Source organism: Rhinopithecus roxellana, chromosome 15, assembly GCF_007565055.1.
Source record: "Rhinopithecus roxellana isolate Shanxi Qingling chromosome 15, ASM756505v1, whole genome shotgun sequence".
In the NCBI taxonomy this organism is placed as follows: domain Eukaryota; kingdom Metazoa; phylum Chordata; class Mammalia; order Primates; family Cercopithecidae; genus Rhinopithecus; species Rhinopithecus roxellana.
The window spans coordinates 37,714,583-37,726,655 of NC_044563.1; the positions used below are offsets into that span (position 1 = coordinate 37,714,583).

Consider the following 12,073-nt stretch of genomic DNA (forward strand, 5'->3'; position numbering starts at 1 on the left):
CTGTCTTTCCTTTTTTAAAACAGAGTCTCATTCTGTCACCCAGTCTGGAGAGCAGTGGCACAATCACTACAACCTCTGCCTCCTGGGCTCAAGTGATCTTCCTGTCTCAGCCTCCCGAGTAGCTAGTACTACAGACGTGGGCCACCATGCCCAGGCTAATTTTTGTATTTTTTGTAGAGATGAGGTCTCAGTATATTTGTCCAGGCTGGCCTCAAACTCCTGGGCTCATGCAATCCACCTGCCTCGGCCTCCCAAAGTGCTGGGATCACAGGTGTGAGCCATCACGCCCGGCCTTCTAGGTCTTTCTACCTTCCTGTTCCACCATCCTTACTTAGCATGATGGTTTTTTCGTTCATTTATGTAACTTAATAGATGCAAGACATATGCCGCAGATCTGAACAATGTTTTCAAGGCAGAAAGAAAGGGAGAGGGGCAGTCCCAGCCTTAGCTGTCCTTTTTATGAGGAAAGCAAAAACTTTTCCAGAAACACCTCAAAAAGACTTCCCCTTAAATATCACTGGCCAACACCAGGTCACACTGCTACCCCTTGTGGCAAGTGAAGCTAGAAATTCTAGTTTTGACAAAGTGAAATAGAATTTCATGCCTAGTTTGGACCAAAATTGATTGTCCCGCCCCTCCATCAACCTCTCCTGGGGGCTAATTACACTTGCTCTGAGCCCCCAGAGCACGCTGGGCCTCTCTGATCCTAACGGCATATGAATTGTACAGCAGTTGCTCATTTTTTGCAGCTCCCACCCCTTGCCAGGATTTCTAAAGAGGTGCCCACATCCTTGTACCCCCAGCACTTAGCAGTGCCTAGCTTCATTCCACCAGTTTCTCTGAGTGACTGCCATGTGTGAGGCCCTGTGCAAATAAGCAGGCGATTGGTGAACATTTCCTGGATGGATGGATGGAAGGATGGATGGATGGAAGGATGGATGGATGGACGGACGGAGAGATGGATGGATGGACAGATGGGTGGAGAGATGGATGGATGGGTGGATGGATGGACAGATGGGTGGATGGAAGGACAGATGGATGGATGGATGGACGGATAGATGGATGGAGAGATGGGTGGATGGATGGACAGATGGGTGGATGGAAGGACAGATGGATGGATGGATGGACGGATGGATGGATGGACAGATGGGTGGATGGATGGACAGATGGGTGGAGAGATGGATGGATATCATCACTGTGCAGTGGTTCCCATCAGGGCAGCCTGAGTCTCCCCGCCCCCTTTCCTCCTCCCTCTCACTCCAGGCTGTCATTTCACTTTCCTAAAAGCCTTCCCTTCGCCCATGATGCCAAAGACTAGCTGTCCTGAAGCAATAGCTAGTACTTTCCCTCCTTCCTGCCACCTAGCATCCAGCCGAACCTTGAATCAATACCAGTAAAATGGGTGTGAACGGAAGGAGGCTGCTCATTATTTGCCATTATTTACCTCTGAGTCTGTGCATTCCCATTCCTTCCCATATTAATTCTCTCCCCCCGCAGTCCCCCCTCCCCTTCTCTATCCTTGGGAACTGGTTCAACCAGAGTACAACCAGCTCATCTGCATCTGGCCCTAAAGAACCTGCGGGAGCCAGAGGCAGAAGAAGAGAGAAGGCTGCATAGGAGCTGCAGCGCGGTGCAGCGAGCACACACCCCGGCCCGCGCCGCCCCGGGCTCGCCCATGAGGCCTCTGACGAGCCTGAGGAGGAAGACCCGAGGCATCTCCCTAGGACTCTTCGCCCTCTGCCTGGCCGCAGCCCGCTGTCTGCAGAGTAAGCTCCGGGGGATGCCCCGGGTGCTGGGGGAGCCGGGATGGGTAGAGGGGCGCGGGCGGGTCCCGGGGTCTAGCAGCGGCCCCCCTGGTCCTCGCCCACCTTGTCCGGCTGAGGGCGCGCGGTGAGCTCGGGCTGGCAGGCACCGCGCTGCTTCCTCATGGGGCTGGGCGCGGCCTGGAGACCCGGCGCCCGACCGTGGCGGGAGGGGCCGGGCAAAGCAGAGGCTACCGGCCGCGGCGCCCCGGCCCACTTCGGGACGCCAGCCCCACCCAGTGAGCCAGGCCTGCAGTTATCAGAGCCGGAAGGTGGCCCAGAGATAACCGGCTCCCAGCCCTATGGCCGCCGCCTCTGCAACATTTTTTTATTTCTTTTTCCTGGAATAACCAGATTGCAGTCCGTGCGCCGCCCCCTACTGTGGGGACCCCTCCATGGTCTTCTCGGGTCATCTCCCAGGAGAGTAATCAGGCCTCCTTAATCAGTCAGATGAACCCACAGCAGCCTGCTCCTGTGAGAAAAAGGGTTCTGGGGCTTGGGTTGGGCGTTGTGGCCTGAAGTCCCCAGGCTGGAGGTGGTCCTCTCCACCAGCGCGCTGAGCAGATTCGCTTTGGATGGCCGGACCCGGAATCCCCAGCCTGGTGAGCCTGGATGTGAAGCATAGTCCCACAGGCGCTCTTGGACACAAATAACAGATCCTAGCACAGTTTTACTTTCTCATTTAATCATTACCATTCGCACGCCCATCTTACAGATGGGTCAACTGAGGTTTAGAGAATGACAGAGCAGGGCCGGGGGAGGTGAGAGGCCTTGTAGTAAGAGCCAGCACTTATTAAGCATTTATGCATTCACCATCCCTCAGACTTTACAAGACCCCTCTCATTTAGACCTTAGGGCAACCTTAATAAACTACTCTTATTCCTGTTTCACAAGTGAGGAAACTGAGGCACAGAAATGTTATCAGCCGGTCGTAGTGGCTCACGCCTGTATTCCCAGCATTTTGGGAGGCCGAGGCCGGCGGATCCCTTGAGTCCAGGAGTTCAAGACCAGCCTGGGCAACATGGCAAAACTGTCTCTAGTAAAAATATGAAAATATTAGCTGGGTGTGGTGGCCTCTGCCTGTAGGCCCAGCTACTGGGGTTGGGGGACAGGGGACCTGAGGTGGGAGGATCACTTGAGCCCAGAAGATTGAGGCTTCAGTGAGCCCTGATTGTGCCGCTGCACTCTAACCTGGGCAACAGAATGAGACCTTCTCCAAAACTAAAGAAAAAGACAAGAAGAGAGAGAAAGAGAAAGAAAGAAATGTTATGTTACTTATATAAGGTGACTGAATGATCTAACACTTTTGACCTTTACACCCCTCTGGCTAGAGCCCAGCTTTGGAGGTTGCAAATCTCAGAAACCCAGTAAGACAGAGGCGTGTTCCTCTGGCAGCAGTAGATCAAGAAATAGTTGGTTGTTAGTCTCGAGCAGGATGGGTGTGTTTGTCATTGCAGTGGCTTTTTCTATTATTTCTCAAACCTTTAGCACTTGTTTCCAATAACCATACTTACACATCTGTTCAGATACCCATCATGCTCAGGGACCAGCCATTCACAATAGTGTATAATTCATTCATTCACTCACTCACTGACTGCACCCTCTCCCTGCAGGAAGCAGGCCACAGTAGGTACCTAGGATATGGTGGTTCACAGTTTTGTTCTCAGGAAGTTCAGGTGTCATGGGGAAGACAGACAAGAAAACAAGAGGGGCTGCCTTGCAATGGCAAGCCTTGAGAGGCAAGAGGTGCCATGTTCTGGGATCCCTAGTATCTCAGAATCCAGACTTGAGCAAACTTCCCCCAAACAGCCCCACCTACCCATACCTGTCAGATGGGTAGGAGCAGTTGGTGGGGACAGGACAAAGGGAATGCAGGGGGTCCCACACAAAACAGCACTTGCAAAACCTGGAGGCCAGGTAAAAGTTTGCAGTTTTCTATTGAGACCTGGCTCATGCACAGCAGTAAGCTCCAGGAGGGCAAGCTCTCTGTTTCAACTCGGGGTCCCTAGCACTTGCCCAGTGCTAGCCAGGGCCTGCCCCTTTAAAAGACATTAAATGTGCCTGCCTGAATGAAGCCTGTGCTTTGCAGTCAGCAATAATGATGAAGAGTAGGCCTCCTCCTTCCTACCAGTTCCCTGCATTCTCTACCTCTTCTGCCTGTGTCAAAAGCTTCATCCAGAACCTCTGATATTCACCATTTACCCCGAAGTCTGAGTTAAAGCATGCCAAACACCCTGCTTTTGAAACATTTCCCCTACAAATGTATGGGTCCTCCCAAGATTCATACATTCAAGCCCTAACCTCCAATGTGATGGTATTTGGAGGAGGGGATTTAGGGAGGTGATTTGGTTTAGATGAGGTCATGAGGTGGGACTCCATAATGGGATTAATGTCTTTATAAGAAGAGGAAGAGAGACTAGAGCTCTCCCTCCCAGCTGTGTGAGGACACAGAGAAAATGGATATTAGCAAGCCAGGAAGAAGGCCCTCACCAAAAACTGGTACCTTGATCTTGAGTTTCCCAGCCTCTCCACAACTGTGAGAAATAACTGTGATTTAAGCCACATCAGTCTATGGTCATCTGTTACAGCAGCCCAAGCTGACTAGGACAAGGACTTACAGGCTTGGAAAGCTGGCAGGCCTCCCCACCAGGCAAGGCACCTTTCTAGAACATTTGTTCATGTCCTTTCCCAGTACATTAGCCATCAGGCTCACGAGTACCCACCCAGTGCTCCCTCTCATTTGGAAGCACTGGATCCAAGACCACAGTAGGATAGTTTAGTTAATGGCCTGGGCCAGAATCAGCTTGCTTTGTTCCAATCCCAATTTCGAAGTAACAGTCAGCTCCCCCAACACACACACCTACACACAGTGGGGCCAGTCCTCAGGAAAACAGAGGAACACAGCTAGGGCTGAATCCAAAGCTGAGGAGGGAGTGGACAGACCCAGGGATGCCACAGCCCGAATGGAGCCGCCGGTTCTGGGCTTAGCGGAAGGTTGGGGCCGGTGGGATGAGGAGGGAGCCAGTGTAGGAGGAATCCCCTGGAGGCTCTTCATGAGACTCTGGGTCCATCACTCCATAAGTCCTCAGCAGCTGCCCAGTGCTGTCATCCATGTGGCAAACATCTTAGAAGCACCTACCATGCTGCTGTGGGCCGTGCGCTGATCCCTGATCAAACAGACAAATAGTCTCACTCTGCACTGTCCTTTCAGATTCATAAAAAATATTTTTGCATACATACAAATGTACCCACTGGAAAAAAAAGTGAGTTTCCAATGTACTTTTAAAAAATGCAATCATGGGGCCGGGCGCTGTGGCTCATGCCTGTAATCCCAGCAATTTGGGAGGCCGAGCTGGGCAGATCACAAGGTCAAGAGATCGAGACCATCCTGGCCAACACAGTGAAGCCCCGTCTCTACTAAAAATACAAAAATTAGCCAGGCATGGTGGCAGGTGCCTGTAGTCTCAGCTACTCGGGAGGCTGAGGCAGGAGAATCACTTGAACGAGGAAGCAGAGGTTGCAGTGAGCCAAGATCGTGCCACTGCACTCCAGCCTAGCAACAGAGTGAGACTGTCTCCAAAAAAAAAAAAAAAAAAAAAAAAAAAAAAAAAAAAAAAAAAGCAATCATTCTTTTTACTCAGCAACTTAGTTTCTACACCAATTTTTTTAGCTCTATCCATGTTGATAAAGGAAGTGCATTCCTTTCAACTTCTCTACATATGTCATCATATAAATATGCTGCTTTTTACTTAGCCAGGCCCCACTGATGGACAATTAAGCTTTCAGCTTTTAGCCCTCACTCAGGGGAGAGAGACTCCTCATACAGGGTGATGTGTGCAGTGCTAGTGATGCGCACATCGTATGGAAGAGGTGCCAGCTCCCTGGCTGACAGGCACCCCTGCACACACACCTCCTCCCCATCTCAGAAAATGCCTGAAAGACAAAATTGAAGCTGTTGGGGGGATAGAGTCAACCAGAAAGTCACACAAATGTCTTACTTCCTGATCTCCAAGAGCCTTCTGGAGTTTGCTCCCTACTGGACTGGAGCGGGGCAAGGGCCAGGAGACTCTCCTCTCCATTATCCCCAGGACCTACGGACAGCTATATCCCTTATCTGATGTAAGACTTTTTGGAAAAAAAAAAAAACACTTTTACTATATCTAAAGTCAAGATTCATGTTGTAAATCAATAGCTTTGGAGCTGGGCACAGTGGCACACACCTGCAGTCCCAGCTATGTGGGAGGCTGAGGTGGGAGGATCACTTGAGCTCAGGAGTTTGAGACCAGCCTGGGCAATATAGTGAGACCCTGTCTCTAAAACAAACTCACAAAAAGGCTTTACTACAATTTTTGTCAGCCTGGATTGAAGTTGAGTTCTTCCAAAGAGAATGTGTGTTGCTTCTGCCAGTCACGGGAGGCATCCTGCCTGGCGAGCCAGAAAACGCTTCATGGAGCAGGTGAGGTTGAGTCTTGAAAGATGAGTAAGTGTGTACAGCAGGACAGGGTGGAGAAGAGAATTGCAGGCATACAGCAGGTGCTCAAAAAATAGATGCACAATACCTCTGGGGACCTGGCAAGGGAAGAGGGAGTGGAAGCTGCCCTAACATGCACCCATGGGAACTTGCAGCCACTGCCCCACTCAGAGACCCCACTGATGCTGGAGCCCCATTGCTTGTGCACTCAAGACGCTTGCTTCTCTGCACCTGGATTTTCCCTGCAAAATGGGCTTTGGGTTGGAAAGTAATTACTTATCCAGCAGGAATGAGAGTGGGAGGGACGGGGATTGATAAGTTTCAAGTTGGAAATGACTTGCCACTCCTGTAACTGGTTTGCTGTGCTGGGAAGGCACCCGTCATCCCTATAGGAAAAGGAAAAATGACACACTGGACAGTAAAAGGAGCACAGGACGCTCTTTGTCCATGCGTCCAGCTGGTCAAGGGAGCATACTAGCCCTTCTGTCTGCTGAGGCACACCCTCGGGCAGCTGAGGCCCATGCCATGCTGACCCCAGAGGAGCCCTGCTGCAGAGAATCCTCAGCTGACAGCGCCCATGCCAATTCCAGTGCTGTGTGTAAGCCCCTCATGTGGGGTCACCTTTCTCTGAGTATACACGGACCTTGTAAGATGCCCACATCCTGCTATAGACCGATTAGATCAGTATCTCTGAGGGCAGGACCCAGACACTGTTTTGTTTTGCTTTTAAGCTCCTCAGTGGTTCCAATGTGTGGCCAGAGAAGTACCGCACTAGACTAGACCATTCCCCTCCATTAGTCTGATCCTATGGAAACAGCTGGTTCAGCACATCTCCTGCCTGCTGTTCTCAGAACACCCAACATTGTGTTGTAGAGTCTCACCTGTGTCTTTGTGGTTTTATCCTGGCAAACCCGAAAATACTTTCCCACCAGGCTGAGGGCAGGAGACAAGTCTGCCTTGCTGGGAAGTTTGGTTTGGCTCAATAAATGGTTCCCGAACACCCACTGTGCCTGGAACAGTTTGCCAAGAGCTGGGGTAGCAGCGGGGGCCTTGCACTGAGGGATTGTAAGTCAAATCCTAAGCAGCTGATTCGCTGTCAGATACCCTGGGGGCACTGAGAAAGGCAGTTAGCTCGGTTTGGAATGGGAGGAGCTTCTGAAGAGGAGGCCTTGATGTCAAAGTAGGAGGTAGTCAGGTGAGGAGGGAAAGAGAGAAAGTTCTTAGCACTGGCGAATTGTGAGGACAACCACCTTCTCTTTGTGGACCAAATCTCTTTGCGATCATTCTTTACTTTAATCAGGCTTTTTGACTCGTGTTAATTTCCTTGTATTCAGTCTAACTAGTTGTCTGATGGTTAAGGGAATGGAGCTTGGGAAGATCTTGGAGCTTGGGAAGGCTTTGTATCTTGGGTGGAAGGTGCTGGAATAATTCCTCCAGTAGACCCCTACACTAGTGCCAGAGGAGGAGGGAGATGTAGGTCCTTGGCAGCACTAGGCACAGGTAAGGAGACCTAACGTCAAGCTCCTCTGACAGTTTGCCCTTGTGTACTAATACGAGATTCCTGCCCCAGGCTCACTCTGGGACTGGATCACAGTCTTTTTTAAAAGCCAATGCCTCAAAGCAGAACACCAGAGCTCCTCTCTCCTCTCCTCATCCACCAAGCCTTCCATGCACTTCGGGATGTGATTTCAGGGGTTCTTGAACCAGAACTTGCTCCTTTATGTCAGGTCAATTCAATTTGACAGCCCATGCTTTAATGAGTCACATCACATACTGCTGTGTGCTGGTGATTCAGACATAAGCACAATGTGATACCTGCCACACCTTCTAACAGGGGAGACGGGCAGTCAGTCATCTAACATGAGTGGAAGGCTGGTGTGAGCTGTGCTGTGGGAGCCTAGTGGGGGCTGGCAGAGAAGATGACATTAAAGATGGGCCTTGAAGAGTGAGCAGGAACCTGAGAATGGGAAAGCGGTGAGCTGAGCTGAGGTTGAGTGAATAAAGGCCCAGTGGGGGATGGTCCGTAGTTTGGTACAACTGGAATTGGGGGGTGAGGAGTCGTGGGAGATGGAAATGGAAAAGTAAGTTGGGACCACATTACTGAGGTCTGTCAGAGCCAGGGAAGACAGCTAGATATGTATGGTTTAGAAAGATCACTAATAATAGCCTCCAACCAACTGAAGAGATGAAAAGCCAGTATCTCCTCAGTTTTGTATAACTTAATAAATTAACAATTACAAGATAATAATAACTGTGACTGCTTACCGAGCACTTCATGACGGGCACTGTAACAGTTGCTTTTGTTTCATCTTCAGAGTTAGCCTGCAACGAGATGCCATTAGTTCTTATTTTATAGGTGCAGAGACTGAGGCTCAGAGAAGTCGAGGGACTTGCCTAAAGACATTCATTCATTTAGGTACATGTGAGAAGCCCACAGTGCCAGGCACTGTGCTAGGCCCTGGGGATTCAATGGTCACCAAGACGGACCAAGCCCTGTGTTCACATAGCTGATGGCAGATGAGGAGGATGAACCATTCATCAGGAGGAATTACAAGAGAGGGGGATAAGTGTGTTGCTGGAGAGAAACAGGGAACAATGGGAACACAGAAATGGGGCCCTTCACCTGGTGCTAGGGATTGGTGAAGGCTTCCTGGAGGAAATTATGTTTAAAAAGAAATTTAAAGGATGAAGAGGAATTGGCCTATTAGTTTTTCTGGAGGAGAATTTACTGTAACCTGTGGTATCCAGTTATGCATGTGCCTGAATTCTTTTTTTTTTTTTTGAGACAGAGTGTCACTCTGTCACCCAGGCTGGAGTGCAGTGGTATGATCTCGGCTCACTGCAACCTCTGCCTCCCAGGATCAAGTGATTCTCCTGCCTCAGCCTCCTGAGTAACTGAGATTACAGGTGTGCACCACCACACCCAACTAATTTTTGTATTTTTGGTTTCGCCATGTTGGCCAGGCTGGTCTCGAAGTCCTGACTTAAAGTGATACACCTGCCTCAGCCTCCCAAAGTGCTGGGATTACAAGCGTAAGCCACTGTCTCCAGCCCTGAATGATCTTTTGATCACTCTATACCCCTCCTCCAAGTGCCGTCAGGCATCCTGTAAAGTCCCCCCAAAAGAATTGTTGGGAGATAACAACACCTCATTTCTTCCTTTGTCTTCCTGTTCAACACACATTTACTGACCATACCTTCTAGTTCCCCAGGCTGGCCGCTGGCCCAGGCCTGACTCAGTCTTGACACCCAGCTTTGCAGAGGGCAAACCCAGCCAGCTCCCCAACCCCTTGCACACTGGTGCAGGGTGAGGCAGTTGCTGCTGTCATACCTTGCTTCCTTGGCATCTGATTAGAATCACAGCAGTGACTTTTACATACCCTGTGGTCTTTCAGAAAACAGTCCAGCTTTCCAGCAAGGGTGGCTCTTGTTGGTGCCTGGAAAAGGTGTGGTAGGAAAATTCTAGAAGGAATTCCACAGGGAAGACTTTTAGGTCGCCCAGTCTTGCCACACTTCAGAAGTGAATTGTGGATTTACAAATGCTTATTCCAGTTCTATTATGTGATTTGGAGCAGAAGAACCAGCCTCCTCCTCCAATACTCCCGATCTCATATCTTCTGCTTTAATCCCTGATATAACTCCAGCTTCTGCTTATATACTCCCAAGGATGGGCAGATCATTACCTCACCAAGAAAACCTGTGCATCTTCAAAGAATTCTCAATAATAGCTACTATTTATTGAGCTATCACCAAGTGTTAGAGACTGATAAGCTCTTTACGTATACTGTGTCATTTAAACTTTATTCTGCTGCAGGAGGTAGACACGGCACTATTATATCATCCTTATTTCCTAGGTACCGTAACAGGCTGAAAGAAGGTAATTCATTTACCACAGTTCACACAGTTGTTACTGGCACAGCTAAATTTTGAACACCAGTTAGTCTGACTCGAGAGTCCATGAATGTATCTGTTCTACACACTCTGCCTCAATTCTGTTCACCAGAACCTGTGTCCTTTCACTCTTGATCCATTGACCCTGGTTCTGGTAATGACTGCGTGTCCCAAAACTTCCCTTCCCCAAGAAGTGGTGTATCACAGACTAGCCCCTGCCTGGCAGGAACGGTATTAGCAGAGCAGTATGAGAGGAGAGGAGGGCCTGGCCTGCTGGGACCCTGAGAGCATCCTTGGTGTCCTTTTCACCCTAAGGTCTTACAGAATTCTTTCAGCCAAAGCTCTAAAAGTACAGTTCCGGGACCACCAGCAGCACTGAATGAGAAACTGGGGGCTGGGCCCTGCAATCTGGGTCTGTGATCACCTCCAGGTGGTTCTAATGGAGCCGAATGCTAGAACCACCGGGTTAGAGTTTTGAGGAGGGTGGAGGCAGCATCACCTAGGTGTTACCAGAAGGAAAGCCTTGAGTGAGTTGTCCAGGTCCTTGATGTTTTGAACTTAGAATTGAACAAAACACACAAAGTAACAAAGGAATGAAACAGGAATGCAGCAGCAAAAGCAGGGATTTGTTACAGCAAGAAAGCACTCCGCAGGGTGGGGGCAGCCTGAGCCAGAGTTTACAGTGTTTTCTGGGTTTTAAATATTCCTTTTGAAGTCCTTATCAGTTACCCCTTATCTGGATGAAGGATTAGGTCCGTGGCTAATTAATGGCTGAAGTGAATGGTGGCCTATGCAGATTAAAGAGCTGGCCCATGCTTGGCCCGAGGCCAATCTAAGGCACTCTCCCTTTCCCTCTGGGACCTGGGGGAGGGGGAAGGGTGTAGAGAGAGTAGCCTTTGGGCCTGCGAAGGTGGGGTTTTTCCTTTCGGTTTAGCTTTAGGAAGTTTTCGTTAATTGGCCTTAGGTTCCCTGCCCCCCACCCAGGTGTTTTCCCTTTGATTTAATTTAGGAAATTATCATGAATTGGCCTCAGATTCCCTGCCCCAGACCTTGGTGTTTTCTCTTGATTCAGCTTTAGGAAGTCAGCACGAATGGGCTCTAAGTTCCCTGCCTGCAGAACCTATTCTTCTACCAGAGAGGCACTTGTTAGAAATGCACTTTTAGGACTCACATCACCCTACTGAATGAGAAACTGGGGACCAGGCCCTGCAATCTGGGTCAGTGATCACCTCCAGGTGATTCTAATGGAGCCAAATGCTGAGAACCACTGTGTTAGAGTTTTGAAGAGAGTGGAGGGAGCAAATGGAATGACTTTGCCTGCCTGTTCTTCCTCCTAAGCCCCCAAGGCATCGCTAGAAATAGGACTAGCCAGATACAGTAAAATTTCAGTGATGCCAGAAATAGTCCACTTCCCCCAACTATCTTCCTGAAAGAGCTGTCCCTAGTGTCTCCAACATTGCTCTTTCTTTCACATAGTTCTTTGGCTTCAGGCTTTGTGCCCGCTGTAAAGGAATTCTAATAAATGGTCTTCAGCTGCTAACACTTCAGTGTGGATTAGCTCAGTGGTTATCAATCTTGATGTACGCTGGAAACACATGGGAAGTTTTAAAAAATCACCGAAGCCTTGGTTGCACCCTCGGATGCTGAGTTCATTGATCCAGGAGAGTGTTGTAAAACCTTCCCCAGATGATCTAATGCACAATCAAGTTTGATAACAACTAGATTGGCTGAGTCAGTCCTTTCCAATCAGAAAACTGGGGCCATTTGTTTCTGGAAATAAAAGCCACAGAAGGGCATTTACTAGGGCTACCATAACAAATGACCACAGCTGGGGTGGCTTAAACAACAGAAATTCACTGTCTCCAAGTTCTAAAGGCTGGAGGTCTGGGATCAAAGTGTCAGCAGGGCT

At 49.5% G+C, this 12,073-nt stretch overlaps 1 protein-coding gene across 1 annotated transcript in view; it reads left to right on the top strand.

Moving 5' to 3' along the window:
* Positions 1-1,565: 1,565 nt before the first annotated feature.
* Positions 1,566-12,073, top strand: part of VSTM5 (V-set and transmembrane domain containing 5) — a 33,545-nt gene continuing 23,037 nt past the window's right edge. The window contains exon 1 of the mRNA XM_010357352.2: positions 1,566-1,766. Coding sequence (XP_010355654.1) covers positions 1,676-1,766 — 91 coding nt within the window. The 5' untranslated portion in view covers positions 1,566-1,675. The remainder of the gene's footprint in view (positions 1,767-12,073) is intronic.